The following is a 26,733-nucleotide window of genomic DNA, read 5'->3' as shown; positions in this document are numbered from 1 at the left end:
ACTTGTATGAATGTATATTGTCATTGACACCTATTTGTTGCATATTTCAGATATAATATAACTTTACTAGAGCACGAAGAATATATTTGCAGAAACAGTACTCAAGAGGAGAGGTGCCAATGGGCAAACACACATTAATGATGTTTCACTTTGGTATTTTTACATTTTGCTCAACTGCATCTCATATGTTACTTTGTTGAAAATCGCCTCACTCATCAGTTTCTGATCTCCTTGATAAACACATCTTCATTGAACACATGAAGATACTGCCTAGGCATGTTCTAGTCACTGCAAGTGAGTGGTTCGTTTCAGACCATCTTTTTAGTCAGAGGGTCAATGATATACACACATCACTTGGAGAGCCAGGTGATTCCCTGATCTTCATAAAGTAATCAATTCTTCCCAAATCACTCTGGGAGAAATAGTCAGCTATGCCATAGCCTGTTCTCACAAACGGCCGAATCTCTTCACTCAGCCCCCTCAAGGTATGAATGATGGCCCTGCGCTCCTTTCTTTGTATACAGGCGTGGGCTAGTATGTGAAGAAATTAGGAGATAATACAATAGGCTGATATCTTGCAAATGCTTATGGAGATAGGGTATAGAAATACATGTCAGAAATCTTGCCTGCCTACATGAGACTAATGCTGCTACAACCCAATTGGTCTAGCCTTTTGGCTTTGTCAGTGCAGATCCATTGGCTTTGGCACTGGCTTTTGCCAATGCTTTTCAGCAAAAAATAATGTTTATTGCTGCCGTGATCAGCAATGGGATAAAAATATAAAAAGAGTGAAATGCTGATGCGATATATCAGTGATTAGGGGTACATTGATATGGTATCTCATGCATTCACACATATGCTTCATGATGTTTCAGAGAGCAGAAATAACGATGTATACGATATATATGTGTCACCACGCATGACCACACATACGTCATGAAGGTGCCAACATTTGTTTGTTTAATTTATTGTTACAAGATGGTGACCGCTAATGTTGGAGAGGTAAATTTAAACAAATTAATAAAATGTGATGGAAAGGACACCTTTGGAGAAAGGAGAAGCCCAGCGGCTAAGAGCCTTCCAAAACAATTTATAAAAAAAAAGAAAAAAGGATGAGACAGGAAACGGCAGAGGAGAAAATGTGGTATGGCCGGGGATTGGTGGTAAACAAACATACCACTGAGCAGGAAGAGCAATAGAATATTGGAAGAGCCATGGAAAAGCTGAGTGGAGGCATATAAAAAGATTTAAAAAAGACAAAGAGGTCAGGGAAGCAATGGGCAAGGCTGATGAGAGTGCAGGGGGCAAAAGAGCACATGGGAGAGAGAGCAAAAAAAAAATGACCAGCACTCCCGCTGAGGATTAAGAGTGAAAGAAAAAAGGAGTTTTCCGGAGTATGAGCAGTGAAAAGATACAAATCCTCTAGCCCAATTAATTGTAAAGACACTATATTCAAGGGGAGAAACAGAGAAAAGAAGCCATCGAGGGAGAAGCAAGCAAATCGGATTGACAAGAAAGCAATCTATGGTGAGCAATGGGCTCACCCAAAGCCCAGGGTAAGTACTGGTAATGTCCACATTAGATGTCCACACCACAGCTAAAAGTTGTCACTAGGCATAAACTACAAAGCGCCAGCCCATATGAAATTGTCTAGTTTGTCCATAGACCTAGACCTTTTTGCCTCTGCCTCGTACACACAATCGTTTGCAACCTCTCACTTCCTAACCCATCACCATGGTGTATGATGCTGTCAGTAGTTTTCTTGATAGACTGAAATGTAACAGTTCTACGACCTTTTGGGAAGTTACCTATTATCAGAGCAACTTGTCTTTAATCTGATCTCTGGCTCTTTTTACAGGACCTTATAAAGGCGCATGACTTTCTATGTCAGCCTAAGGTTACTGCCTGGGCTTTTCCTTTTGATATAATTTTGAAACACTCCTAGTACAAGAGTCTATGATGACTACATGAACTCCTTAAAAATAAGAACCTCTGAAAACTGAAAAATTCAACAAAATGGGTTAAACCCTGGGAGTAGAAACAGCTTCTGCCACTAGTGGGTCTGTAGAATTAAGCCATAATATACACTCATTGACGATTTCAGTTCTAAAATACATTTTTTGCAGAAGAGACATTTTGTAAATATGAAGCTGTCAATTTATTAAAATTGGCACACAAAAAAGAACTGGCAGGTGTTTAAGGAGATCACAAGAACATTTGGAAAATTTGCATTTAGCTGCTGGAAGACGACATGCAGTTACACAAAGACAGACGCATGTGAATAATAAGCAACCATAAATCCTTGATCTTTTCTTGCATATTGTTAAAAGAAGATTGTGATGTACAAGGAACTAATAATTATCAACATTTAAGGCATGGCGTAAACTATGGGCAACCTATGCTTTAGCATTAGAAATATGCAAAAGGACAATTTATATCAAATAATTCGATGAAAACTCTATACAATATCTATAAATTGAAACATATTAACATTGACCGTGATACTATTTCACTAGGTAGTCAATAGGGCATTTATTATGGAACATCCTGGTGGACTTTTACCAGCGGTGCTTTCTATCCAGAATCTAGGAGGGAAACTCTAGTAGTCCCCCATGTGGTGGATGGTCAGCTAAGTAGAGGGGAGCAAGGGAATGGCATTGAAACTGATACTGTTAAACATGCTCATTACGTTTTCTATCAAAACATGGGTGTGTACTTGTGGCGGGAGAACTTGCCAGTCAGTCTCATTTTCTAGTTCTTTTTGTAGGCGTCCATGGTACGTGCCAGCCATTTCAGAGTCTAAAAAACTGGGGCAGGGCATTAGCCACCAATACCGAAGTTGAATGGACGAGGTTGGTGCACACTTGTTAGCAAAGTCTAGGTTAGATGATCAACAACATTAAAACGTGTTATTGGTCGAATCCGGACCTCTATATACTTCAATTTTGAAGGGACCGTGTTTAAGAAAACTTGGAGCTAATATACATTAACTGGATCCATCACACATAAAAGAGGGAGCTCATGGTGGGATATTGGTTAAAATTATTGGATACATGCGGGCAACAGAATTCAGGAGGAGGACAACATGAGGGAAGTAAACATTGTGACCAAAGAGAGACATGGTACTGTAAGCATCAAGGGGCATTCTTTATTATCTAGAAACCAAGTATATGTGGCTGAGCAAATAATTGAGTTGTCATTGACGGATTTTTGTCTCTGCATTAAATGATAGATAAGGAAGATATATGGTTTAAAAAATAAAATTTCACTGAAGAGGACATCAAAAATATAAGGTGCTCAAAATAATATATTAGGGGTGAGCAGGAATGATTCTGCCTCAAAGATGCAACTATAGGTTCACATTAAAGTCTTGGAATGGTGTTCATGAGGAAATCAGTGAAACTGCAGCTTTTTCTCTCAGTAATCTTCATGAACCCGTACTTGCTGACTGTAGTTGTTGTCACAAGTGAGGTTACTGATCAAGTAATTTATAACATCATCTGCCATGTCATGAGCATATCACTGGTGTCTGATGTTTGAAGAAAAAATTAACTTGCCAATATAAGTGGTTTTATTTTTTTGGATTGTCACAATAATGAACCTTCAGTTGAAGCTTGTTAAGGGAATGTTTAAGGATTTTTTTTATTTGACTGGTTTGTAACTGTACTCGAGGTCTCTAAAGTACAAATTAAAAATTGCCTACTAGTTGCCTTAACCCTTGCCTCAAGTTCCCACTACAACAAAGAAAAAAATGCTTAAAATATTCTCCACTACTGGGTTGCTTTTGTTCCTATCTGGTTGGATCATCGTTTGTCACTTGTGCTGGGCTGGTCCCAAAGAGCAGCACAAGACTGATTTTCTTTCTGTACTCTGTCTAGAAAGCCACTGTAGTAAAAAATGATGCACTGGAATGCAGCCTGAAAGATCGCCAGTTGCTGAGATTTATTGACACTTTACATTGCTATTTGTTGCAGCAGAAGCTCTAAGTGCAGCATGTATATCCAGACGTGTTTCCTACTCATTATAGGATTCAAGGTCCACCTCAATAATGAGACGCAGGCGCAGATAGGTTGAAACTGGCCTTGGGTTGTTAGTGTTCCTGTCTGGTAGAGACCTTGCTAGCAGTGTAGCTGAATTGCTCTTTTAATAACAAGACTTCCCCTCACTTTATTATTTGTTGTATAACCTGCCAATTGCACTCTTTCCCCAGTATCCCAGCGCATGGATTCACAGGGCACAGACAGCATCAGTGCCCTATGGGCAATGTACAAGGATCCAATGTTCCATCTTGGAAAGCCTCTTGGGTATGCATTAGGGCACTGGACACAAGGGTTGGCCTTTGGGAACACCCTGTGCCCTGTATCTTGGTCCTTTTCTGACTTTGAACACACGCCCTGGTTCAAGCCATGCTGGACATAGCATTCAGGTACGGATTGACCCTCATAATGAAGTTAAGGCGTTGAAGATCTGTGGGTATAAATCAGTAAAACGGCAACTATTTAAGCTTTTAGAGGTTGGTATGTTGTGTGTTATCGAATAAATGCTATAGTGATTCACATACAGAATGCTCTCACTATAGCCTCCATAAAAGTGGAACTGAGGGATGCTGTCTACAGAAAAGTGATACATTGAAAATGCATGAATCCAAGTGGAACTGGGCAGAATCTTGTGAGTGGCTGTACATGTCACAAAAGAGCATACGCCTACGTTGGTTCTTGTCCACCAGAATGGTGACATTTTCAGATTTTAGAAAGACAAATCACAACTAAAGGTCTGCAGAGTAGTCAGCAGGGTGTAAGTTAAAAATGGGGACTGGGATTCATCAACGTATGCAGAGGTTGGTAGGAGAGCGGGAGTACGACTGTCTTCTTTGCAGTGAAGCAAAGTAGGGCTAGAGGCAGTACTCAAGAATCATGACAGATACTGCCATGAAAACTGCACCTCATAGATATGGTTCAGTTTATCGTATGCCGGATCAGTGAAGCAGTTTTATAAAATGAAGCCTAGGTCCTTGACTAAGTCTACCATTGTCTGTGTTTTAGAATATAGAGTTGCTGCTCCAGAAGTGTTGAGAGGTCATGAAAATGTCTTGGTGAATGGCAAGATGTTTGTCAGCAAAATTGTCATTGAGTTGACTTAGCAGAACAGGTCGCACTGGGCAATAAACTGTTATTAATAAAAAAATATGCTTACCTTGTCAAGCTACATTCACCTGTTGATCTTCCATCCATACTGAGTAAAGTACTATCTTCTACTGAAATATAGGGACAGTAGAATATGGTGGACTGCTGTCTGTGCCCGCATGACTTTGGCATAGTATAAAGACTGTCACTAGATTATATTTTCTTGAAGGGGCATAACTAAGGGACAGATGTACTAAGGTATTCTGCTGTCGCAAAGGCTCCGATTCCTTAAATATGAGCCTTTCCGACTGCAAAATCATGTCTGATATGTACAAAAACCAAATAGTAATTCAGTAACACTTTAGTGAATCATAATTTCGGTATGAGATGTACATAGTGAAACACTATTTAGAAAGGGGGTATTTAGGTCGTCCCTTACAAACAGCGATTCGCAATGTGATGTAGTAATGTTTTGCAACCAAACTCCGGTCGCAAAATATTATTATTTTCCTAGCCCCACAAAGGTAATGATAACCCATTCTCAAACAGGAAGGGGCCTCAAAGGGACCCCTCCGCCTTTGTGAATGCTGACAAAAACAGTTTTAGGGGTAGGCAGTGGTCCATAGGACGACTGCTTCCTCCTAGAAAACTTTATGAAACTTTTCATTTCCATTTTGTAGGAAGTTGGCTCTTTATATATTGGACCAAAAAGAGGTACATTGTGTAAAGGGTCCAGGCAAACCCCAAATGACTGACAGAGGCACAAATGACACCACAAATGCTCTCTTTTGTTGTAGTGTGGGTGAGCAGTTAGGCATATCGGAGGATCGTGCTAAGCATTTATTACACACACAAAAACAGTAAGTGAGACACGCACTCAATAAAGAAATTCCGAGACGAATGTATACAAATAGATAATATAGAAAACAATTGAGCCTGTTGGGCGATACAATTGCTGTGATAAATATATTCAATACAAGAGAAAATGTGTTTCACATTTCCTTTAACACAATAAATGAAAAAGCGATTTAATACGTTTTACATTCAATAGAGACGATACCTAGAAAACGCAGGGATAGTTGAATTACTCTTATATTTTTCAAGAAGTATTGAATATTAAATGGCTTTCACAAATACAAATAAATTGCGAAAATACTAAGGTGACTATTGTGAGGTGACATGTGGTGACTGGTGATGAGAACAGTTCTCTATATACAAAACATACATATGTGACATAAACTTTAAGAATTGTTAGATTTCTGTCCTGTCTTGTTATTTAACACATGTAATGCAAGACCCATTACTGTTTGATTATTGGTCAAGAAAACTGTGTAGACATGTGTGAGGGGAAAGTGTTGAAGTTTCAACCCTGGACATGGCGCGGAATGGTAAGCGTCACTGCGGGTCTTCCTCAGGACTATGAAGGGAGGGGTTGACAGCCAAAAAGTCAAGACGTAGTGGGGATCCAATATTGATCTCCAACATGCTAATTCAAATAGTTTGGTTCAGTCGCAATGCATCATTAGTGAGAATTCTTCCTAATTGGAAAAGCTTAATTTCTCCATCATTAGGTTGGAGTATTAAACATGGGTGATGCCACAGCAACACACGAAATCCACCCGCCGGTTGGAGTCCTGGGCTACAGCCTTCACTTTGTAAAAGCAGCCAAGAATCAAAGTTGAGTGCTTCAGAACGATCTGCGTCTGTTCTTCCTCCAAGGAATTATTATGCTGACAAAAACAGTTATAGGAGTAGGCAGTGGTCCATAGGACGACTGCTTCCTCCTACAAAACTTCATGAAACTTTTCATTTCCTTTTTGTAGGAAGTTGGCTCTTTATAATTTGGACCAAAAAGAGGTACATTGTTTAAAGAGTCCAGGCAAACTCCAAAGGACTGACAGTGGCGCAAATGACACCACAAATGCTCTCTTTTGTTGTAGTGTGGGTGAGCAGTTAGGCTTATCAGAGGATTGTGCTAAGCATTTATTACACACACAAAAACAGCAAGTGAGAAACACACTCAATAAAGAAATTCGAGACCAATTTATAAAAATAAAACACATTTTTATATGAATTTAGATACCAAGATCATTGGAATGAGGTAAGTACTTTTTGAGTTATGCATTTTTATCGATTTTAAAAGTTCACACTTAGTGCAATCTCTGGTGCGGTAATGTTATCCTTAGGGAGAAAAACATATATACTGCATTCAGGCGCTTTACAACGACTTACGGGACTATTCTCTGGAACATAAGCTGGGTGAGTATAGGACAAGGTCCAAGGCCACTCCAACAGGTCACCTCGGGAGGCTCTGGGTCGCCTGGGTGGAGAGGTGTGTCACACCATCGGGTGTCCCATTCACTTCAATGGGGAAACGGTCTGGTCGGAGAGAGACTGCAAGCTGGGACTGGGGGACCAGTCCAGGGGAACCCTCGGGGGGCTTGACCCTTAACATCCTCAGGCATGCAGGGACACCCTTGGTTTATTTCTCCTCAGGCTGTGGGGCTCGGGTGCAGAGGTGTCTTTTGGTGTCAGATCCGGTGCTGCAGTCTCTCGTGGTTGGAGGGGGTCTGCAGAAAGAGGCTGTAGAGGGCGACTGGAAGTCCAGTCTTGGCAAACCCAACGGCAGGTTTAGCTCTTGTGGATCTGGATACCCCATAGGCACCCTCACCTCCCTTTGACTCGGGCTCTGGGGTGCGGGTGCATGGGTGCTTTAAGTCGTCCGGTGGCGGCGGCTGCAGACTCACTCTTGGTCTTTGGTTTTGCTGCAGAGGGGCAAAAAGGGCAGCTAGGCCACTCTTGATGTGGGTCTCACTGTCACGGAAGTCCCTCGATGTGCAGGTTGGTCTTCCCTGGAGTTGGTGTCCGGGCTAGACACAACAAGCCTTGGCTGCTGCGAGGGGTCCAGTACCCCAGGGACTGGCACTGTGCAGCTCAGGTTGGTCCTGGTGTACCCACACTTGGAGGGAGGACGGATCTGACCTGTACAAGCACTGCTAACTCTTCCTTGGTTGCTGCTTGGTAGACTCTGTAGGCGACAGGTCGGGGTACCGGGTCTTGCTTCTTTGTTGCCTGTAGGTGCAGGGGAATAAGCTCCTTTATTCCAAGGGAGTTCCTTTGGCAACTGGCAAAGCACTGATAGCCCTCTGGGTTTCTTGAGGTCTGCATAGTGGCAGGATGAATCAGTTGCTCCAAGAATGTCGAGTGCAGCAGACAGGCAGGGTTGGCACCAAGTCAGTTGTGCTCCTCAGTTCTCGGTTCAGAAGTCTTCTTATTTGTCCATTTCTTTGTTTTTTTCCATAGAAATCTGAAGTACTGTGGTCACTGCACCCCCTAATTGACCACCTTCTTTGAGGAGGGGCATCAACGAGCCCCAGAATTCCTAATTCCACCACACACAAGATGGTGGAATCTCTAAAGTTACATTCACATTCAGCTGGTCACCCTAGAGATGTGTCCAGTCTGAAAGTGCAACACACCTCCTGCATAGCTAATTTTCCCACCTGTACTGGTACCACATTGCCCAGGGAAGTGGGTGGGGAGGTCAGCGTCCTCTCCTGTGGCAGAAGCCAGCTTCGCATACAAAAGGCAGTGGGCTCTTTGAAGCTCCCTGCTTTGGAATGTTAATTTGCAGGTCATCCTGTGGGAAGGGATATAAACAACCTCTGCCAGAGCAGGCTTTTTTCCTTAACTCCTGATAGCAAAGGCCCTTACCCCTGAGGGTCAGAAACTTGTCGTCGGAAACCACTCAGTCAGTACATCAGCAGTTGGTAGGTTTTCAGCGGGTCCCTCTATGTTGACATGTATTGATAAATCCATCACTGGAATCAGTGTGAATTTATTAATACGAGATGTTTGATACCAAACATCCCTAGTTTCAGTGAAGCTATCATGTAGCTAGGAAACTCATTTTGACCAATTGCCAGAATATACCTTAAAATGGCTTTGCCGTTCACTTGTACTGTCAGTAATGGAGCTGGCCAGCACAAAGACATATCTACTCATGCAGTGAAACTCTCACATGTATTATAATGCACCCTGCCTTACTGTAAGGCCTGCTGTAGGGGTGACTTACAAATATTACATGTAGTACTTAGGGGACATGGCACACAAGTGTGTCATGTCATGTTTTCACTTTTTGGGGCATCTTGTCACGCACCCTGCAGTAGCAGTCTACATGAGTTTGGCGTTGAGTCCCTTAGAGTGGCACAAGATGTGCAGCAGCTCTTATGGAACCTCTTTAGTAGCTATGCCCTAGTTACCAAAGGTACCACTTACTAGGAACTAGCATGGGGGCTAAAGGCCTTGTCACGGGATCAAGTGACTAGGTATCTTGTTTTGACAGAAAAAACACTGGCACTGAGGATCTTATTAGCAGGAACCCAGTGCACGTCAGTCAAAGTTTAATCAAATACCTGGTAAAAAGTGGGGGGACTACTGCAACAAAAGCCCATGTCCCTAAATGTTTTAAAAAGCATCCCATTTTACCTTGTGGAAAACAGGCTGCATGTGAAAAGAACGTATCAACATGCGATCACAGACATAGTGGCCTGTTGATGCCTGCAGGGCACCATTCCAAAAATGGCATTCAATCGTACTGGGTCTCAATTTGTGACCTAGCTCATGAATATTGATGAGGTAGGTCAGATTGCGATCGACTACAATTCCGAATTTTGTGAACCAACCAATCAGTTCATGGGTCGCTTTGTAAAATTCCACCCTGGTTGCAAAAATATTGGCCACAAATTGCTTAGTCTTTAGTACATGTGGACCACTGTGATGTATGGTTCAGCAAATCAATAAAAACAGATACAAAAATGTAGGGGAATGCACTAGCTTGTTTTCTAGTTCTTGTAAACAGGTGCCGACCATCCATAGTGAACAGAATACCGACAGAAAGTTGGGGTAAATGAAGCATTTGAAAAAAAAAAATGTCTTGCACACAGGGCATGTACAACAGGAACACTAAAAGAGCTTGCCCACTTTCAAGCTTCGTATCTAAGAATTGCCTCTAAGTCAGGTTGGTTGTAGTCTGGAAAATCGAGAAGGTAATATCAAGAAGCCTCGGCCAGATCACCAATCGTCACAAAGCCACCTCTTCCAGTGGTTGTCCATGCAGCTCTGTCGGATGCGTCCTAGAGTGCATGGCATGGTGATGCTTGTGTCCTAAACTAGGACTACATTCAACATTTCATCTTCAAATTCAAAGACTTCATAAGACAAAGAACAGGGTCTGCTTTGAAGTGTAACATCCTTAACCAGTCTTTCATCTGTGGCAAACGTATTCCTTTTAATTTTTTATTAATTCTGTGAATTATTGCATGATCTCATTGAGGCAAAAAAAAACATCTTGTTGAGCAGCTGCGAAAGAGATAGCACACAAAATGTAATCAGGTTCACCTATGAAAAGGGGAGGATTTAGCCTCAAAAGCAACGCAAGTGTGAGAAGTTGGCCTGATAGGTGATGTTTCCAATTCTGGAACCACCTGTTATCAGACCAAACAATCCCTTATGGTGTCTGGTTGTAAGTCAACCTTATTAGACAAGCTATCCTAGGGGTAGCATGGACTAAGCAGCCTAAAGGCTTAACTTAAGAGGTCGTGTTAAGCGAGCTGTTTTACCACATACAATCCTGTAATACCAAATGAAAGGACACCACACAAGTATATATTATAAAAATATATGTATTTATTACTAAAAACAATCCCCAGTATTCTTTATGAATAAAGGGGCACAAGCGTTAAATCAAAAGCACTGTTTAAACATACAAAGTTGCACAATTATGGATGAGGGCAGGGGGCCACTCAAACCATATACTAAACAAGTGGTATAAGAGATGCCACTCGAGCAGTGGTTAGGCCTAGGGCCTAGAGAATCGCTGGGAGCAGTCAGGACAAGCAATGCTGAAGTCGGGAATGGCCCTCGGGATTCGGGAGATGTGCGGAAAGCGCACGCATGCACCAATGTTAACCAATGGTGCGTAAAAGTTGTAAAGTTAAAGTTAAAGGACACTTCCGCTGAACCTAGAGGAACAAAACTTAACACACAGACCCTAGAGGTGTGCACCAGTGTGGGAACACCGGCGGAGCAAAGTTACCTCACCCACAGGAAGTGGGTGGACAGGGTCGAAGTGGCGTCGGGTTCTGACACGCAGGCTCTTGGTGCTTGAAGCTGAAAGGGCTGCAGGCGGGTTAAAGATGAAGTGTCCGGTGGAGTCCAAGGGTGGACTCAAGTCGAAGAGTACCTGAAAGCAGAGGGGACAGAGTCTGGGTCACTCAGCAGTGACCAGGGTGGAACCAGGACGGAACCAGGCAATGTCGGGCGCAATCAGGTGGTCGTCGAGGAGCTTCTCTCCGCTGTCACGTGGGCTCTGGGGCATCTGCGACGTCCAGGAGCAGGTCACGATCTGTCCCACGCAGGCTCTCACCGTCGGTGCAGTCGGCTTCAAGTTTGGAGCAAACAAGCCTTGGCAAGAGCAATCCACGCGGGATCGGAAGATTGCTTCTCACTCGGACCAGGAAGGTCAGAGTCGGGGCTCCTTTTCAGGGGAGCTGGTGTGGATCTGGAGCAACCAGATTCACGAGTCTTCTTAGTAGTTTCGTCGGCACAGGGACCACTAGCCAGCTGGCAAGTGACCGGGCCAACGCGTTGAGCCAAATAGAGCAGAAGGGCCCCACGCAGCACTCGTCGAGTGTGGAGGGCTGAACTTCGGCTCAGGAGTAGCTCAGGGTGGGGGCTTCTCAAACCCCGGTGCACAGCTTCGAGGGTCACTCGTGGGCTGCACGGTCAGCGTCTCGTGGTCAATTCAAGATGGCGTGCCCCACGCTTCCGGTCGCCTCCACGGGTCTCAGCTTTGCAGGGACTGTGGATCGGGCTGTTAGAAGGCAGGCAGGCTTGATCTCGTCGATCTCAGTCGCTCGAGTTCCGGCGGGAACTGCAACTAAGTAGACGTCGAGGGCTGGATGGTGCCTGCTGCTGCAGGGTGGTCACTCCTTGACCACAAGGGAGATTCTTCGGGCTTCCACGTTGAGATGGAGGGCGAAGGGTACAGAATTTCGTTTCAAATGTTTCTTCCAGGAAATCTGATGTGCATTGGCACTGCTCCCACTCTTATTCGAATCTGGGGGGCGTGATTACCTGCTAGGTCCCCCCCTATGGGTGGGACCCAGGAAGTGGGTGGATACACCCCCTTCCTTTGATCCAGGCCGCCCTGGCACGAGGGCTGGAGTGCCCCAGAACCGGTTTGGCCGGATTATGCAAGGGGCAGCCTTGTGCGCCCCAAGCAGTGTCTGGTTTCTTTCAAACCTCCCTGCTACAATCCACTATCTCCTGTCTGGAGGGCGGTGACACCCTCCTGTGACAGGAAACCCTTTGTCCAGGACCCATTTGGTTGAGTTTCGGTCAACTGCAGGGGTCCAGACATTTGTCTGTGGCAGAGGCATCCATTTTGTGGATCTTAAGGTCTTTGGAGAAATTACCCGCATTTAAGTAAAGCAACATGTCTTACCTCTCTAGAGGGGTGGAATGCCATCCCCGTCGCCAGAACTGGCGAGGGGATGGTATTCCAAATCGTATGACACCTTACACAACATGTTTTGATAAAGCCAAACCAAAGTTGCTATTTAACCGCGAGGATTATAAGGCACTTAAGAGTATATGGTATGGCATTATCCTGAAACAGCTTAGGGAGTTGTTCCCGACAGCTGCAGACAGGCTCAGCTCATGCTAGAGCTCCATCTCACATAAAACCACGCACTCTGCCTCCAGGATTGATGAGGCCTTCTATAGGAGTGGCTCACAGGTTTACATGTGTCCAGATATAGGTTTAGATATAGGTATACTATATCTAAGCAAGGGGTGATTACACCACCTTACCCCAGCTGAGTGATCAGCCAGTTGTGTCAATTTAAGAACCAGCCAGGGGTGGCAAAAGATATGCTGCAGCCCCTGGTAGGCCTTGGTGGCCCCTATGCCCTGGGCACCTATAGTGCATTATACAGGGGCTGACAAGGAGTCCATTTCCAATTGTGGTATGTACCTAGGGTACATGGAATCCATTTTACAGAGAGAGCAGATGGCCTGGGGCCCTGATTAGCAGGGAACCAGGTCAACTAAGTCAAAAAAAACAGCTAAACACAGGCAAAAAATCCGGGGTAACCATAGTCAGGTAGCCACCTTCCTACAGCAAGGAAAATACCTTGACGTTTTCAAAACAAGGCCTTAGTCTGGGCTATATCACGAGAACCACTTCACTCCAGAATTACGAGGTTAAAATGCAGACCTGATTAACTGGCTGTCTGGCACAGTCAGCACCTTCGTGCAAGGTAGATGCCCATTAATTATGAGTAAAGGTACAAAAGGTGATTCATAGTCTTCATAGAAACCTTATTGTGATTGCAGAAACACAGATGAGATATACATACTTTTGGGAGTCAAATCATTGGAGCCTTCTATGCTATCGCCCGCCCACCATAAAAAAGACGCCAGCTCTTCCACACACCTCCTAATCTCCTAATGGCATCTAACTTTCTTCAAGGTATGCCATGCCCCTTATCCAAATTTGCAAAAAGAGGCAGAAATGGGGACTGTTTTTTCAATGCACGTCTGCATTTAATCTTACTTGGTCATCGCAATTAGAAGAAAGATTCTTGGAGAGAAACAAAAATGAGAGACACCAACTTGTGTCTAATGGAAGATTTAGAGACTCAAGTTTTTTGTTCAAAGAGAGGTGGGGTTCACAGAGAAGTAAATAAAGGATGATGCTTTTAAGCAATGCTTTAAAAAAAGATCAAAAAGAGAAAAGGAAGAGAAGGATACTGGTAGGAAGACAGGAAATAAGCCAAACTAAATAAGAAACAAATCAAGTAAAACAAAATATTGACAACCTCAGGAGAAGAGACGGGACTTTTTTGCAATAAAGTCTCCATGTTTAATGGTGCAGCCGACTCAGGTTCAAAGTTGTCGATTTCCTCCTCCTCTTCCAGTCCCTGATCCAGCATATATAAGGAGAGTATACCAAACACCCAAAAGAGAGGAGAGAAAGGAGAGAAAAAAGACACCAACATCTATCAATTGTTCTGACTCAAACTCCACAAAGTTTCGTTGACAGTGACTGTAATTTAAGTATCCATGAAGGGAAAATGTCAACATCTGCCGTGGGGCCTCCTACCAGAATTTAGATAGTTATTAATATTTTGTACAGTGTCTGAGCCAATTGGTATCAACTGACAGAAAGTAAAACCAGAAGTTTTGACAATTGGAAGTCCCATCTTTCTTAGATGATGCTGTATTCTTGCCAAGCAAAGAGTTCTGTGAAAACTTTGCGAACGCACTGTGAAATCAGGAACAATTCTGGAATGGTAAAAGAATGACGTCCTCCTGTTCACCTTTCAGCAGTTTTGAAGAAAATAAGGTCTTGAAGGACCAAGTCTATAAACAAGTGCCTAACGTGAAAAAAGATTAAAGGGCATGCAGCGAAAAATATGAATGTCTGCCTACAGAACATGCAGAGAGAATTGAGGACCTCCGCACTCTCCTCAAGGTACCTAAGAAACAACCATCCAGTAAAAAAAGTAGGTACGCGGAATCTCATAAGTGCCGCAAAATAGCAGTGTGAATGATACCTATTAATAACGTGAGTAGGGTGGATGTGCAAAAATAGACACCTCCTCCCTCAAGCAGGAAAGCGTACCATAAGGTAAACATAACTTAATGCTCTCACAACATTCCCTAAATTGGCTTAACCATCATGCAAGTTAAGACAATTCATTTTCTTATAAGGATTTGATATCCTCCTCTCTGTGAGGTGAGCTTCGAAGTAGTATTTTGCTTATTCATTGCAACGTTGTCAATGGTCGAACTCTACCACATGAGACGCTTCAACATCATGTTTCCAAGGCAGGTCTGATGTGTTTATCATCCAAGATTAACATGCTGATGGACAGTCACCGGCATGCCAACCGTGGTAACTTCCATGTTAATTATAAAGGCTTCCCCTACATTCTTAGATCATCAGATGTTTTCCTGCAGTGTCCATGCTCATACAGAGATCTTCATGCTCACCGACAAGCCTTGCAAAATAATCCTCAAAGTTTCCATGCCTGTGCTTAAATTGCCAATTCTAATACATTAGGAATGCTTGTTAATCGCTAAAGCTTTCATGCTATTGTAATCAAAAAAGCTTCATGCACGATTCAAGTCAACGTTGTTAATTCACATGCAAATTTCCATCGATTCCACAGTGGCTTTTTGAATTAGTTCCATTGCTTCCATAGAACTAAGACTTCCATTGCATCATATTAGATTGCTCTGTGGGCTTTCATAGGCCTTCTGATGGTTTTACGTGACAAGGCAATTAATACAGATTGTAGAAAATTCAAGGCAGGTGTCACAGCTAAAAACAGGCATCATAATGTTTCTGGATTAGTTCAGTGATTGACGCAAAACCATAATTTCCTCTTGCTACAGTGGCCATATGTTGTTTCACTCTGCACCAACATTTTCAAACAAGACATTTCTACTCTAGGTTGAATAAAGAACAGTGTTGATATTTTGACTGTCCAGAACACTTACTATAGATATCACTTGTGTTGAATATAATTTCAAATGCAAACATTTTATGGGAACAAATAAATTCACATTTGATAAGAGTAACACACATACCAACAAAGAGAGAAAATTAAAAGGTTACCATGGATAAGAAGGATAGTCACAGATCATTACAGCTCTCGTGTTCTTTCACGAAAGACATGGAAAGTAATCTCCTATACCAAATGTTCAGCTCACTAGAGATTACAAGAGAATGTAAATCATCAACTGGGCGAATTTACACACTTTCTAAAGCCTTGATATTTCTGCTATTGGTGCGTTTGCAGACATATGGGCTTGTTCAGTTATTTTGTGCCTCAACATATTTACTAAACTAAATGTTCAGAAGATGATTCTCCCACAGGCTATGGAAGAAGCTGCTCTGTGTGTGTATAGGCTTAGAAGACACACAGGATCACCATTGGTAAAGAAATGAAGGCCACCCTACTACCTTCTGTCTATTTTGAGAGACCCATTAGAATTGTGGCCAGCCTGTGGTATGCCACAATTGGACTCCTCGATCAATGGTTGCCATTAACAATGCTGAAGTGGAAAGATATGAATACTTTCTCAATGATACTCCCTACCTTGTGCTACAAGTAGAAAGAAATTAAAGACTGGTCTTCACCGCCATCACTGATAACCAACCATTTCCTAAACACAATTTTGCCAAGCTTCAATAGAGGCAGCCCATTGCCCCATCAGTCAGGATACCCTGCAAATCTATAGACAGCTCCAAGATTTTGAGTGCTACAAAGAAGTATTAACAGATTGAGAAACACCTGTGTTGGGGCAAAGATGGCAAAATTACAAATGCCTGATTTAACACTACCTAAACGACTTAATATGGCTGACATTTATTAGAGAAAATCAAATAAGGAACAAAACAATACAAATTACAACAATCTACAAAAACACAAACATATTTAATTTGGGCTAAGCCATTTTGACTTCAAAAGAAGAACACATATTGTTGGCATTACTTCTGATAGGAGGCTTAAGTTTAGCTCTGCTTGGGATAATGGATTCTAGAAGGACAAAAAATATAAGTGTAGGTGATAAAATAAGGATGAAATGGCTAGATGATGAAGAGAAATGAATGAGCAAACAAATAATATAAAATGTGCCAATCAACATTTATTTTAAACTGACCTCAGTCAACTTCTCAGGTGTCCCCTGTGGCGACTCCTCCTGCTTAGGTGAGGAAGACGTGGGTGAGGAAGGCAACCGTTTTTCCCTGTTTTTCTCTCGATGCACCAACTTGCTGTTTGGCTCCTTCAGCGTCCTCTTCAGTTCATTGATACTGGCTTGGTGCTTCAGCAGAACATCCTGAGATTTGTCTAAAAACTTTAGTAGAAAAGAATGGACAAGGAGAGACAGAAGAGGACAGAAGCTGTTAGAACCCAAACTTTAAGCTAACAAAGTATTCATAATTTGCAGTAGGAAAGATTCGCATAAAAAGCTCAAACAACAGGATGGAATAAAGTGAGCCTACTCACCAACCATCATGATAAATCACTCTCTACCATGGAGGTGAATGCATGGGAGTAGATTTTAAAAGCAATTCATGAAATGTGGAAAGGAAGAGAGTGCCTTGGTGATATGACCTTTGCTTACCCATGAAGTATGAGTAAGAGTCACACGATAAGATATATGAAGACGATGAATTAGTTTAAGAACCTAACTGGGCTATGGTTGATAAAGTAGAAATGGATGCTAAGTGGATGAGTGATCTGATGGCCGGAGAGTTAGGGGCAATCAAAAAAATCCCAATAATAATAACCACTTAGAATATTTATGGCATTTATTCAGGGTATGGAAAGGTTAATATAAGGTCAAGAGGGATTGATGAGGGAATGGAACTAAGCAGTCATGTCAACCACAATATAAAATGGACACCATCCTTGGGAAAGATCAAGCACAGTGAGAAAATATACAGAAAGTATTGTAAGAAAAAGAGAGAGAGATATTGGTTAAGGAATGATCTCAAAACACATGCAAAATTGTAGAAAAGCAATATATGATAGTGTGTGATTCTATGGACATGCCCATGCAATGAGGAAAAGTGAATGGATTTCAATGGGATTTTGCTGAAGGCCTAAAAAAATGAACCACTGCAAAACATGCATTTTTTCACAAAATGTAGGTTGCAAAACAAAGAATGAAACTATATCTATTGAAGACGGACATTTATAAAGGAGTGTACAATACCAAATATATATTCCAAGAGAATCGGTGGTCCATTAAGACACTTCTGTATTTTATGCACGCGCGTCTAGAATACAGATTCCAAAACGAGTCATGGATCTCTTAGTAAAAATTTCCATGGCTGACATATGCTGCTATTTAACGATACAGTGAGGTGTACATTGCTCAGTCATTAATAGTCATTCAACTCACTCATAAATGTCTGTATGTACTATACTTTCACACTCTGACAAAAGTAATCTATCCAGGAGAGACGCAACAGTAGTGCGTTGACATAAAATACTGAGGTATGGGTATGACACACAATCAGATAGAAATATAAATCCTGTCAGATATCGATTTCTCAGGAGGTCACTGACACCCCAATTTGCTATTATCACCCAAGAAGAACAAAGATCCTAGTCTTGTGTCAATACACCAGCCTGAAGAGTAGAAACAACAGATTCAAGATAAACTGGTTATTAGAAGATACCCCATTCTGCCATGGACACCCCTCTAGTCCAAGAACTCCCAGTATAGGCTATAATTATTTGCCTGGCCTTCACAAACCATTGGCCCATAAATACCCAATTAGGGCTTGCAGCAATTACCCAATCAAGCATGGACACTCTGGCTGGAGAGCTCCAAGCCACAGTGAAATCTAGGAGGGATATAGGCGTAAATGTAATGAGTGGCAGAAAGAGGAATTGGGAAAGGTTTGAAACAAAGAGAATTGTTCTATTTATTGGAATATCAGACGTTTGTTCTGGATAGCCAGGGGAGGGATTGTAGAAAACCTTGGCTTAATGCCACATTTTGTAAGCATTGTCATATATTGTACAGATTATGAAACATTAACATTTCATAGGTGATAAAGACACAGTTCTCTGAGCTTGAGATAATCACAAATAGCATTATGAAGGTCAGAATGCTTTATGAAGTAATGACCTGCACATTACAGCAAAGCTCTAAGAACCTTAAAGTTAACAGCATAGTGATATGAAAGTCCAGGATGAGACGTCTGGTATTCCACTAAACACACATCTGGAAGAAGATAGATTCAGGGCATGCATTGTTGAGGTAACAAAACGTGCAGAAGGAGAGGGACTCCATGGACAAACGTTGAATACCTCCTGCTTGTGCCGTGGTGTAGTTTCCTGTTCCGACTGGCAGCGGATAGGGATTTAAAATAAGCAGTGGGGGATCAATGTGATGTTATGACATAAGCAGCCTGTCCATTTTAACCCAGGGAAGAATCTAGAGTAATGCCTGTTGACTGCATTACCACATTGTTCATTAAACTACTATCACTGTTTTTATGGAAGACTCTCCATCATAGAGAACATATATATTGATATGGAGTTCAGCAGAGTGAAGCCTCAACCAGCATTACCATGTTTATGAACTAGAACTCCCCCTATTGTTGGGAATACTCTTAGCAGCGGCATCCAACATTGTACAAATATTCATATCTATGGCCTGACTATTGCTATATGACACAATCAGCAGGCGCTCCACCATAGCTGAGTTGTGCTAATGCTGCAAGACCCCTGCAACGTTGTATTATGTTACTTTATTTTAGGAGTGATCATGTATTACCGGACCTTTTGTTGCTTTTATTTTGCCAGTTAACAACTTCCTTTGTAATCTGTGTCTTGAGCTTTGAGCCAAGCTCATAATGCATAAGTGTTCAAAGGATCAATGGTGTGTTTGTCTGCATGTGTTGTGTGTAGTCACACAGGAGGATCGTCCAGGAGAAGGGGTGTTTGTCCCCTTCCACCGAACACAGGGGTGTAGTGGGTAGGCACAGCTTGCGGATGAAAGAGAAGATGTAGTGTCATCTGGCCGCATGTATGAGCAGTCATGCAAGGTGTAAGACAAACAGTGTAATTGGAGGAAGTTTGCGTGTGAGCTTTCTTAGAAGAGGTGAGGCAGATAGTCCCGTAAGAGGAGCTTCGAAAGGGGCTATGTATGCCCTGTGACCTACTTCTGAATCAATGTGGAAGGACATGGGTATTGTGAATACGTGTGCGAGTGTGTTTGTGTATGAGTTTGTTAAACGGTATTATCTGAAGAAGCTGCGGTAGCGTGGAGATTGTGAGGCGTTGAGTACGGTGTTCTCTGATTCTATGTGGTGGAGTGTGGAGTGTCATATGGAGATAGTGGAGGTCTGCAGTTTGGTACCATATAGTAAGAGTGGTATGGTTTGTAATTGAATTTGCACAGCAGAAACCTGTTGTTGCTATAGGACTCTAACTGTGATTCCTCTCTCACAGTAGCATTAGCTAATGGTATATACTCATCACAATGTCTGGCTGTCGTCATGGTGACAAAAACAGACAGTTTTATAAGATATCCAAGTAACTAATTTGCACAGTAGACAACAGCACACAAAAATTAAATTACATCACATTACTGCTGACCTTTGTGACACCACAAGAACTTAAACACAATACAACCAAATATATTGTTAGATTCTGATGCCATGACAGGATGGGACAGGACATACCAGACCTACCCCACAATCTGAGTGACACAAATGGAGATAAAATCTAGCCAAGTGAGCTGACTCCAAGCAGCTTTATTCTCAAACTCACTTAATAAATTACCCACAATCACTCAAAAACCTTTATAGAGCCCAGACTGATAAAGCACTTGTTGAAGCTAAATTATAGATTTTGAGAACCAAACAGTTATCGCCCAAGGCTCTAGATAACTAGAATTCTTTAGAGCTATGAGAAAGATTGTGATCATGTCAGCTGGAACATGTTCCACATGTGATAATTTTATCACATTCATAAAGATGCCTGAAAAGATAATATATTGCCTTACTTTTGTGGGCCATAATAACTCACTCTTCAGTTGTTAACAGAATGGTGGCAAGGCAAAGTCAAACCAATGTTGCATCACATGCCCATTATAAATTATAAAAGCACTGGCCCGCAGAGCTATTGTCTGGAAAACAGTGTGTGATCCACAGCGAATGGTTGGTCCCAGATGGAACACGTGATTCTGGCACTATGATAAGAGAAGTGATGGCAAAATAAAAATCAAAGCTGGTTAATTAATACCAAGCTGACCAGGCTGACAAAGGTGATAAAGTACAGAGCTACTTGATTAAGCATTTGCAAGTGACTCCTGAAAACTCAAAAGTCTTATAAGGTAATGGCTTTGAAGGAATTTGAAAGCTAGGTGCCTAGCATGTGGAGCATTCCGGCCTAAAGCATGCTATCTCACCAGGCTTCAGCAAATCTGTTGTAAGAAGTCAACGCAGACACTTCATTGACCTGCTTGGTGTCAGCATTTTAGAGAGGCCTTATGAATGATGCCAAGGGTACTGCATTTGACCTTTGTGTGGTCAACAACCCGTGGAGCAATGAATCTGATAAAACAATGGTTTCTGAACTAATATATTTTAGAAAAATCATACAAAAACAGAGACGTCACTCTGCTGGTCCATTTTCTTCCTGAAGCCTCCCTCGCTAGAGACCTGTATAATCTGTTGGTCCTGGTTTTTCTCAAGCGCCTTTATTGGGATGCCTCTTGCACCCTGATCTATTGCCCCTAGTGTGATCATCTTGTGGCTTCTGCTGTACTCAGGGAATCGCTGTTACAGTTATGGAACTCCACTCTAAGAGTACCTTTGCCTCTCCACCTTACCCGGTAGGACCGCAACTCATGCGGCACCATAATAGCCCCAGACCCATTTTATGGCCTTTTCTCACTGAGTCTTCTCACATGTTTTTGTTTGTTCTTCTGGTGTGATATTGACTGAAGCAGTACAATTTCTTTCAATTCTTGTCAAGTTCTCTCGAGATCACATACTCTTCGTTGCCATACAATGTTTAATATTTCTCTCTCTATCTTTATGCAATGTAACATTGGATGAATAAATATCAATGTTTATAAGCTCATAGTATTAGTATCCTGGTATGACACGTTTCTTTGACTTGTTACCTGATTCATTGTTTTTTTATTAGATTTTTCCAAAATGTCTTAGTTCAACAACTAATGGTTTGTCTTATTTCTTTATCGCGGGTTCCTCGTTAATTCAATAGGCTGTTCTTGTATTGGCATATAGGCAGTGCTTTACATGGGCAGGTACTGTCCGGTACAGAGTACCTGCACTTCTCAGCACTGCTGCAATACATTTAATGGGAGAGTACCGGCACTTCTTGGCAGTAGTGGCCTGTGCAGGTAAGAGCAGTGGGGCGGTGAAGCCAGGTTGGGGGGGATTCGACAGACGACCACAAATAAATAACTAATTATTTTTCCCTCTTGGTCGTATGTCGAAATCCTACCCCAACCGGCCCTAACGTTCTTACCTGCAAGGGCCACAGGTGCTTCAAGGGAGCAAACGTCTACTCTGACTAGGAAGTACCTGCACTTCTTCATTTCTATGTAAAGCACTGAATATATGTGACAGTGTGAGAAACTGAAAAAGGCGTCACAGTCTCCGTGGTAGGCAAAGCAAACATATCCGTTTCAACTGCAGATCTCAGATAAGCCACTAAAGGCGATGCAGGATTTAAGGGCACACTTTTATGTGTGCTGAGAGCCTGTGGGCTAGCAGTCAGTTTACCAATGTCTGCCATAAGCTATCTTCTCTGATAGACTGTTCTGCTTTACAGAGATCTTGAATGCAGTCGCCTTGAGGAAGTGGCTCCACTGATGTACATTTTGCTGTGGCGTGTACCCATCCAATGCCAAGCTGGGAGCATATGAATGTATACCGATGCCTGCAGCACAGATATGTTGTTAGTGTCCCACGCTTCCGCCTATGTGCCTCTCCAATCAACATAAAATGCTATTCCAATCAGGGCTCGAATTGGGCGGGATCTATGCCCATACTTTTTTAATTTAATAAAACTAGTTCCACTTATTTTTGTTAAAAAAATTAACCATCCCAGAATGCTTAACACAGACATCTGAAATGGCTAGGCTGAAAGTGAAAGGGAGGGGGTCTTCTATGGTGCTGACGGGGGAACAGAGAGCTAAAGAAAACACAGGTATTCTCACTGGGGTGCCAGCTACCTGAAAAAATGTAAATGTGTGCGACTGGTTAATCACTAGATGTAAAGTTTGCTTGGGAGCCAGCTTAGGGTTTAATTGATGGATGAGGACAGAGGTAATCTTTTTGAGAGGTTACCAGCGGATTTCTGGAGTTCTTGTTTTAATTGACACATAACAAATGTGCCCTAGGTGCAGTCTAGTTGTCTATTACTAAAATCAATACGTTGGAAGAACTCGTTTTATTTTAAACCTATACATGTTGGCACATTTTGCAGCAGCCTATCTTATGTTATGTCTATTGCAAATTTTAAATATTAACTTACATATTCATAATGCTTTCTGTCACAGGCTGGGAACTCATAGCACTAAAAATACACAAGTCACTATTCCCCACTGCACCAACCAATATTCTATACCGTAGCTCTCTGGTAACACACACAACCATCTGCAGTAATCACATTAACCAACGGAGGATTCATAATGGAAAATAGTGCATTTTACTCTGATTAGTTTACCTTGCATTTATTTTTCATTTAAGGTGTGTGCATTATTTTATATGTTCTTACCTGACAGAGACAGGCTAAAAAAATAGTTGCAGATTATTTTTTTATTATTAGCCCCATCGTTGACCACGCTCCTAAACTCACTAACAACCCCCCATCGACCATTGCGCTCAGGATCATACTTCCCACACTGTTGTAAATGCACTTCGACTGCTGATTCAAATAAATATAACTCTTTTCCTCCGTTTTTAGGAAGTTTACAGAGAGGGACTCAGGGAGCCATGAAGAGAAAAGAAAAGACAACATTGTTTTACGTACATTGAGTATGTGTGTGTTTTGCGTACAAAAAACTGTTAGTATATACAGTTTGCACCCATCTGTATCTGTAACAGTATAAGGGGCGTTTAGACAAATAAGGTATTTTCGCCACCAAAGGCAACGAGGCACTTTCCTAACGATCGCCCGTGACAATGTGGCTTCCTTTATTGCTTATACTACCACTCTAGCACCCCCTTTACTCCCTTTGGTGGTGGTGACCTGGTTAGCCACCTAGCTTGGCTTTGGACCATTATTGAATGTGTATGTGAGCAAATTAATGTGTCCATTCATGTAGATGGGATGCAGTGAGTCTGTGTGTGAATATGTGTGTGAGTATGTATGTGTGTGTGTGTGTGTGTGTGTGGCACGTGTGTGTATGTTTATTCATATACACCTGTTTGTGTTGCTTGCTGTATCCATGTGGCACTGTTTATAACACCAAGAATTCAATTTGCATAGAGTCAAGACTAGCATAATTTGCAAATGATATGCTGATCTTGAGCACTTTGAGCACTAGAACATCTACACCCGGATCTATCTAATGATACTGGACGGGCCGGCTTTTTGTGAGAACCTGTGTTGTTGAGCGTAACAGCCATGTCTGATGTGAATTTAAGGTCTGGGTAGGTGAAGTAACACTGAATGAAAAATCTGATGCAAGTAATTCGGTGAAGGGGCAATGCAACATATTCCTATCTATGTATCTCATGTGCTATTGCTTATCACCGAGGCTGCAGGAGTAGTATGTGACAATCACTTACTGTGCTCCTTGTGGTCATAACAACAATCTATGAAAATGAATTGCATGCATCAACGTTTACCCAAAGAAGATACAGAACTTGGCCGCACGTCCTGGGGAAAGAAAATGAGCTGACCACAACGGGTGATCACATTGTTACACTGTGTTTCAAGAAATAAATTACTATGGAATTCCTTTTTTAACTAAATATATATTTCTAAGATTTGGAAGTCTGTATTGTATATGATTTTTGTCTATAAATGCTATTCATCATGACTGTGCTACGTCAATAAATTTAGCCTGGGGTAAAGAAGAGGATGTGGAATTTGAGGAGATAGGCTGCTACAGTCACACTGGCATAAAATGGCCATGTCTGAACTGGGGTGGCGGAGTGAGCTAAAGAACGGTGATGGATTAAACCCAGATCAGTTGACTGGGGGTGAGTGTTTGTATTGTCAACGCTCCGTCCATCACCACCTTTGGTTTTTCTTTGTTCGTCCTAAGTTGGCAGGGTATGCTCAGACGTGAGTCCCTTGCTCACTTTACCACTGGAGTCAAGCAAGCCCGGCTGAAGACGGCTGTAATGCCAGAAACCGGTCCTGGGAAGCTTGATTCCGGTCCAGGGAAGACATTGCTTGGCAGTTCGGGCTGGACTGTTCCCATGAGGCACAGGGTCAAACTGATTTGCATATGGCCATGTCTGAACTGGGGTGCCGGAGTGAGCTAAAGAACGGTGATGGATTAAACCCAGATCAGTTGACTGGGGGTGAGTGTTTGTATTGTCAACGCTCCGTCCATCACCACCTTTGGTTTTTCTATAAAAAGGCTGGGCACTTCTGTCAAAAAAAGAAAGATTTACAAGATATAGACAGATACTCTCATGTGGAAAGACGGCTATAAGAACACATCATCCTAAACACTGGCACAGTATTACTGTGTCCGGCAACATGGTATTTATTACAATTTGATTGGAATGTCTGCATAGGGGTTGCAAAAGTTCCATTGGGATATATTTTAGTGCCAAGAGAGTCCTATCTCTCAATTAGTAACTGATTAATAGCATACATCTTGCCCTCCTTTTCCTATGATCAAATCATTAACACCCCACCCATTCCCCAGGCCGACACATCCACACCTTCATCTCCTTGATCTTCGTAGGTGTCGTCACCTCATCCTCATCGTCGCCTTCGTGCTTGTTCCTCATCCCATCCATCTCCATGTCCCCATGGTCCCGTTTATCGGACTCTAGGCCACCATCATGGTTCTCGCTAACTGAAGTGGGCCGGGAGAATTCTGAAAAGGTAAGCACAAATTTGGTGAGACTATTCGGATCTTCTGGACAACAACCAGTTGGAGGTCCTGTAACTCGCCCCTACTAAATAGTGACGTCAAACCTGACTTCATTTTGGAATTTGTGAACCGCAACCTATATTAAACCATAGAAACATAATATGCACCACTGCCTTCCCAACTCCTTGGCATCTCACATTTCGCATGTAACTCATATTCAATTCCATAAAATGTCACTTAAAGGAACATTTCCACAACAATGAGACCAAAAAAACACAAACCCATTGAAGAAGGCAACATCATTTCTGCATCACTGCACATATACAATGCCATTGAGTCCTAAATGAACAATTTCCGTTTCTCAACATTAGCATGATGTTTCAGGCATGCTCATAGTTCTAACATCCTGGATTCTGCTTCACTTTCTTAACATCAGTGTTTTCTCCGAGCCTACTTCACAAGTCACATTGACTTGCATAAAGGTCTCACAAAGTCCTCAACCAAACAACTTGATATAAATACCAGTGAGTATCACTAATTGAAACTGCATTGAGGTGGAGCCCTCCTCCTTCCTGCACTCATTTTCTTGAACTCTTCTCATTTTTTTCCCAGATGCTCACAAAATTAGCCACTTCAGTGGAATTTCTTTTGTCTCATACGCCTGGCGTTAGATGCCTGTCATTTATTTGTGCATCTCTCAGTCACTCAGGATTGACATCATATATCACAATATATATATCCCTTTAGCACCAGTCCTATAAACTTCCAAAGGGATCCCTTGCTGATGCACTAATACCCTTCAATGTACAACCTGTCATTACAAGCCTCATTATCTTCAATAGAGATCTTTGTCTATCAACTGATACTCTTCAACAGAGTCTCATTAACATAATGTTGGTCTCTTCAAATTCAGTGTTTGCTTATATGTCACAGCCTGCACAAATTAATAGAGTTTAATTTGTTTCCATATTTC

At 42.2% G+C, this 26,733-nt stretch overlaps 1 protein-coding gene across 8 annotated transcripts in view; it reads right to left on the bottom strand.

Moving 5' to 3' along the window:
* Positions 1-26,733, bottom strand: part of EPB41L1 (erythrocyte membrane protein band 4.1 like 1) — a 574,086-nt gene that overhangs the window by 65,100 nt on the left and 482,253 nt on the right. For 5 of the 8 annotated variants that reach the window (XM_078652087.1, XM_078652090.1, XM_078652083.1 and 2 more), the window contains 3 exons: positions 25,606-25,763; positions 16,863-17,057; positions 14,009-14,110 (listed from right to left, as the gene is read on the bottom strand). In XM_078652087.1, coding sequence (XP_078508213.1) covers positions 14,009-14,110; positions 16,863-17,057; positions 25,606-25,763 — 455 coding nt within the window. The remainder of the gene's footprint in view (positions 1-14,008; positions 14,111-16,862; positions 17,058-25,605; positions 25,764-26,733) is intronic. The other 3 variants (XM_078652088.1, XM_078652086.1, XM_078652089.1) reach the window with 1 other exon arrangement.

This window comes from Lissotriton helveticus, chromosome 7 (assembly GCF_964261635.1).
Source record: "Lissotriton helveticus chromosome 7, aLisHel1.1, whole genome shotgun sequence".
Classification (NCBI taxonomy): Eukaryota; Metazoa; Chordata; class Amphibia; order Caudata; family Salamandridae; genus Lissotriton; species Lissotriton helveticus.
This window is presented reverse-complemented; position numbering and strand designations above follow the sequence as displayed.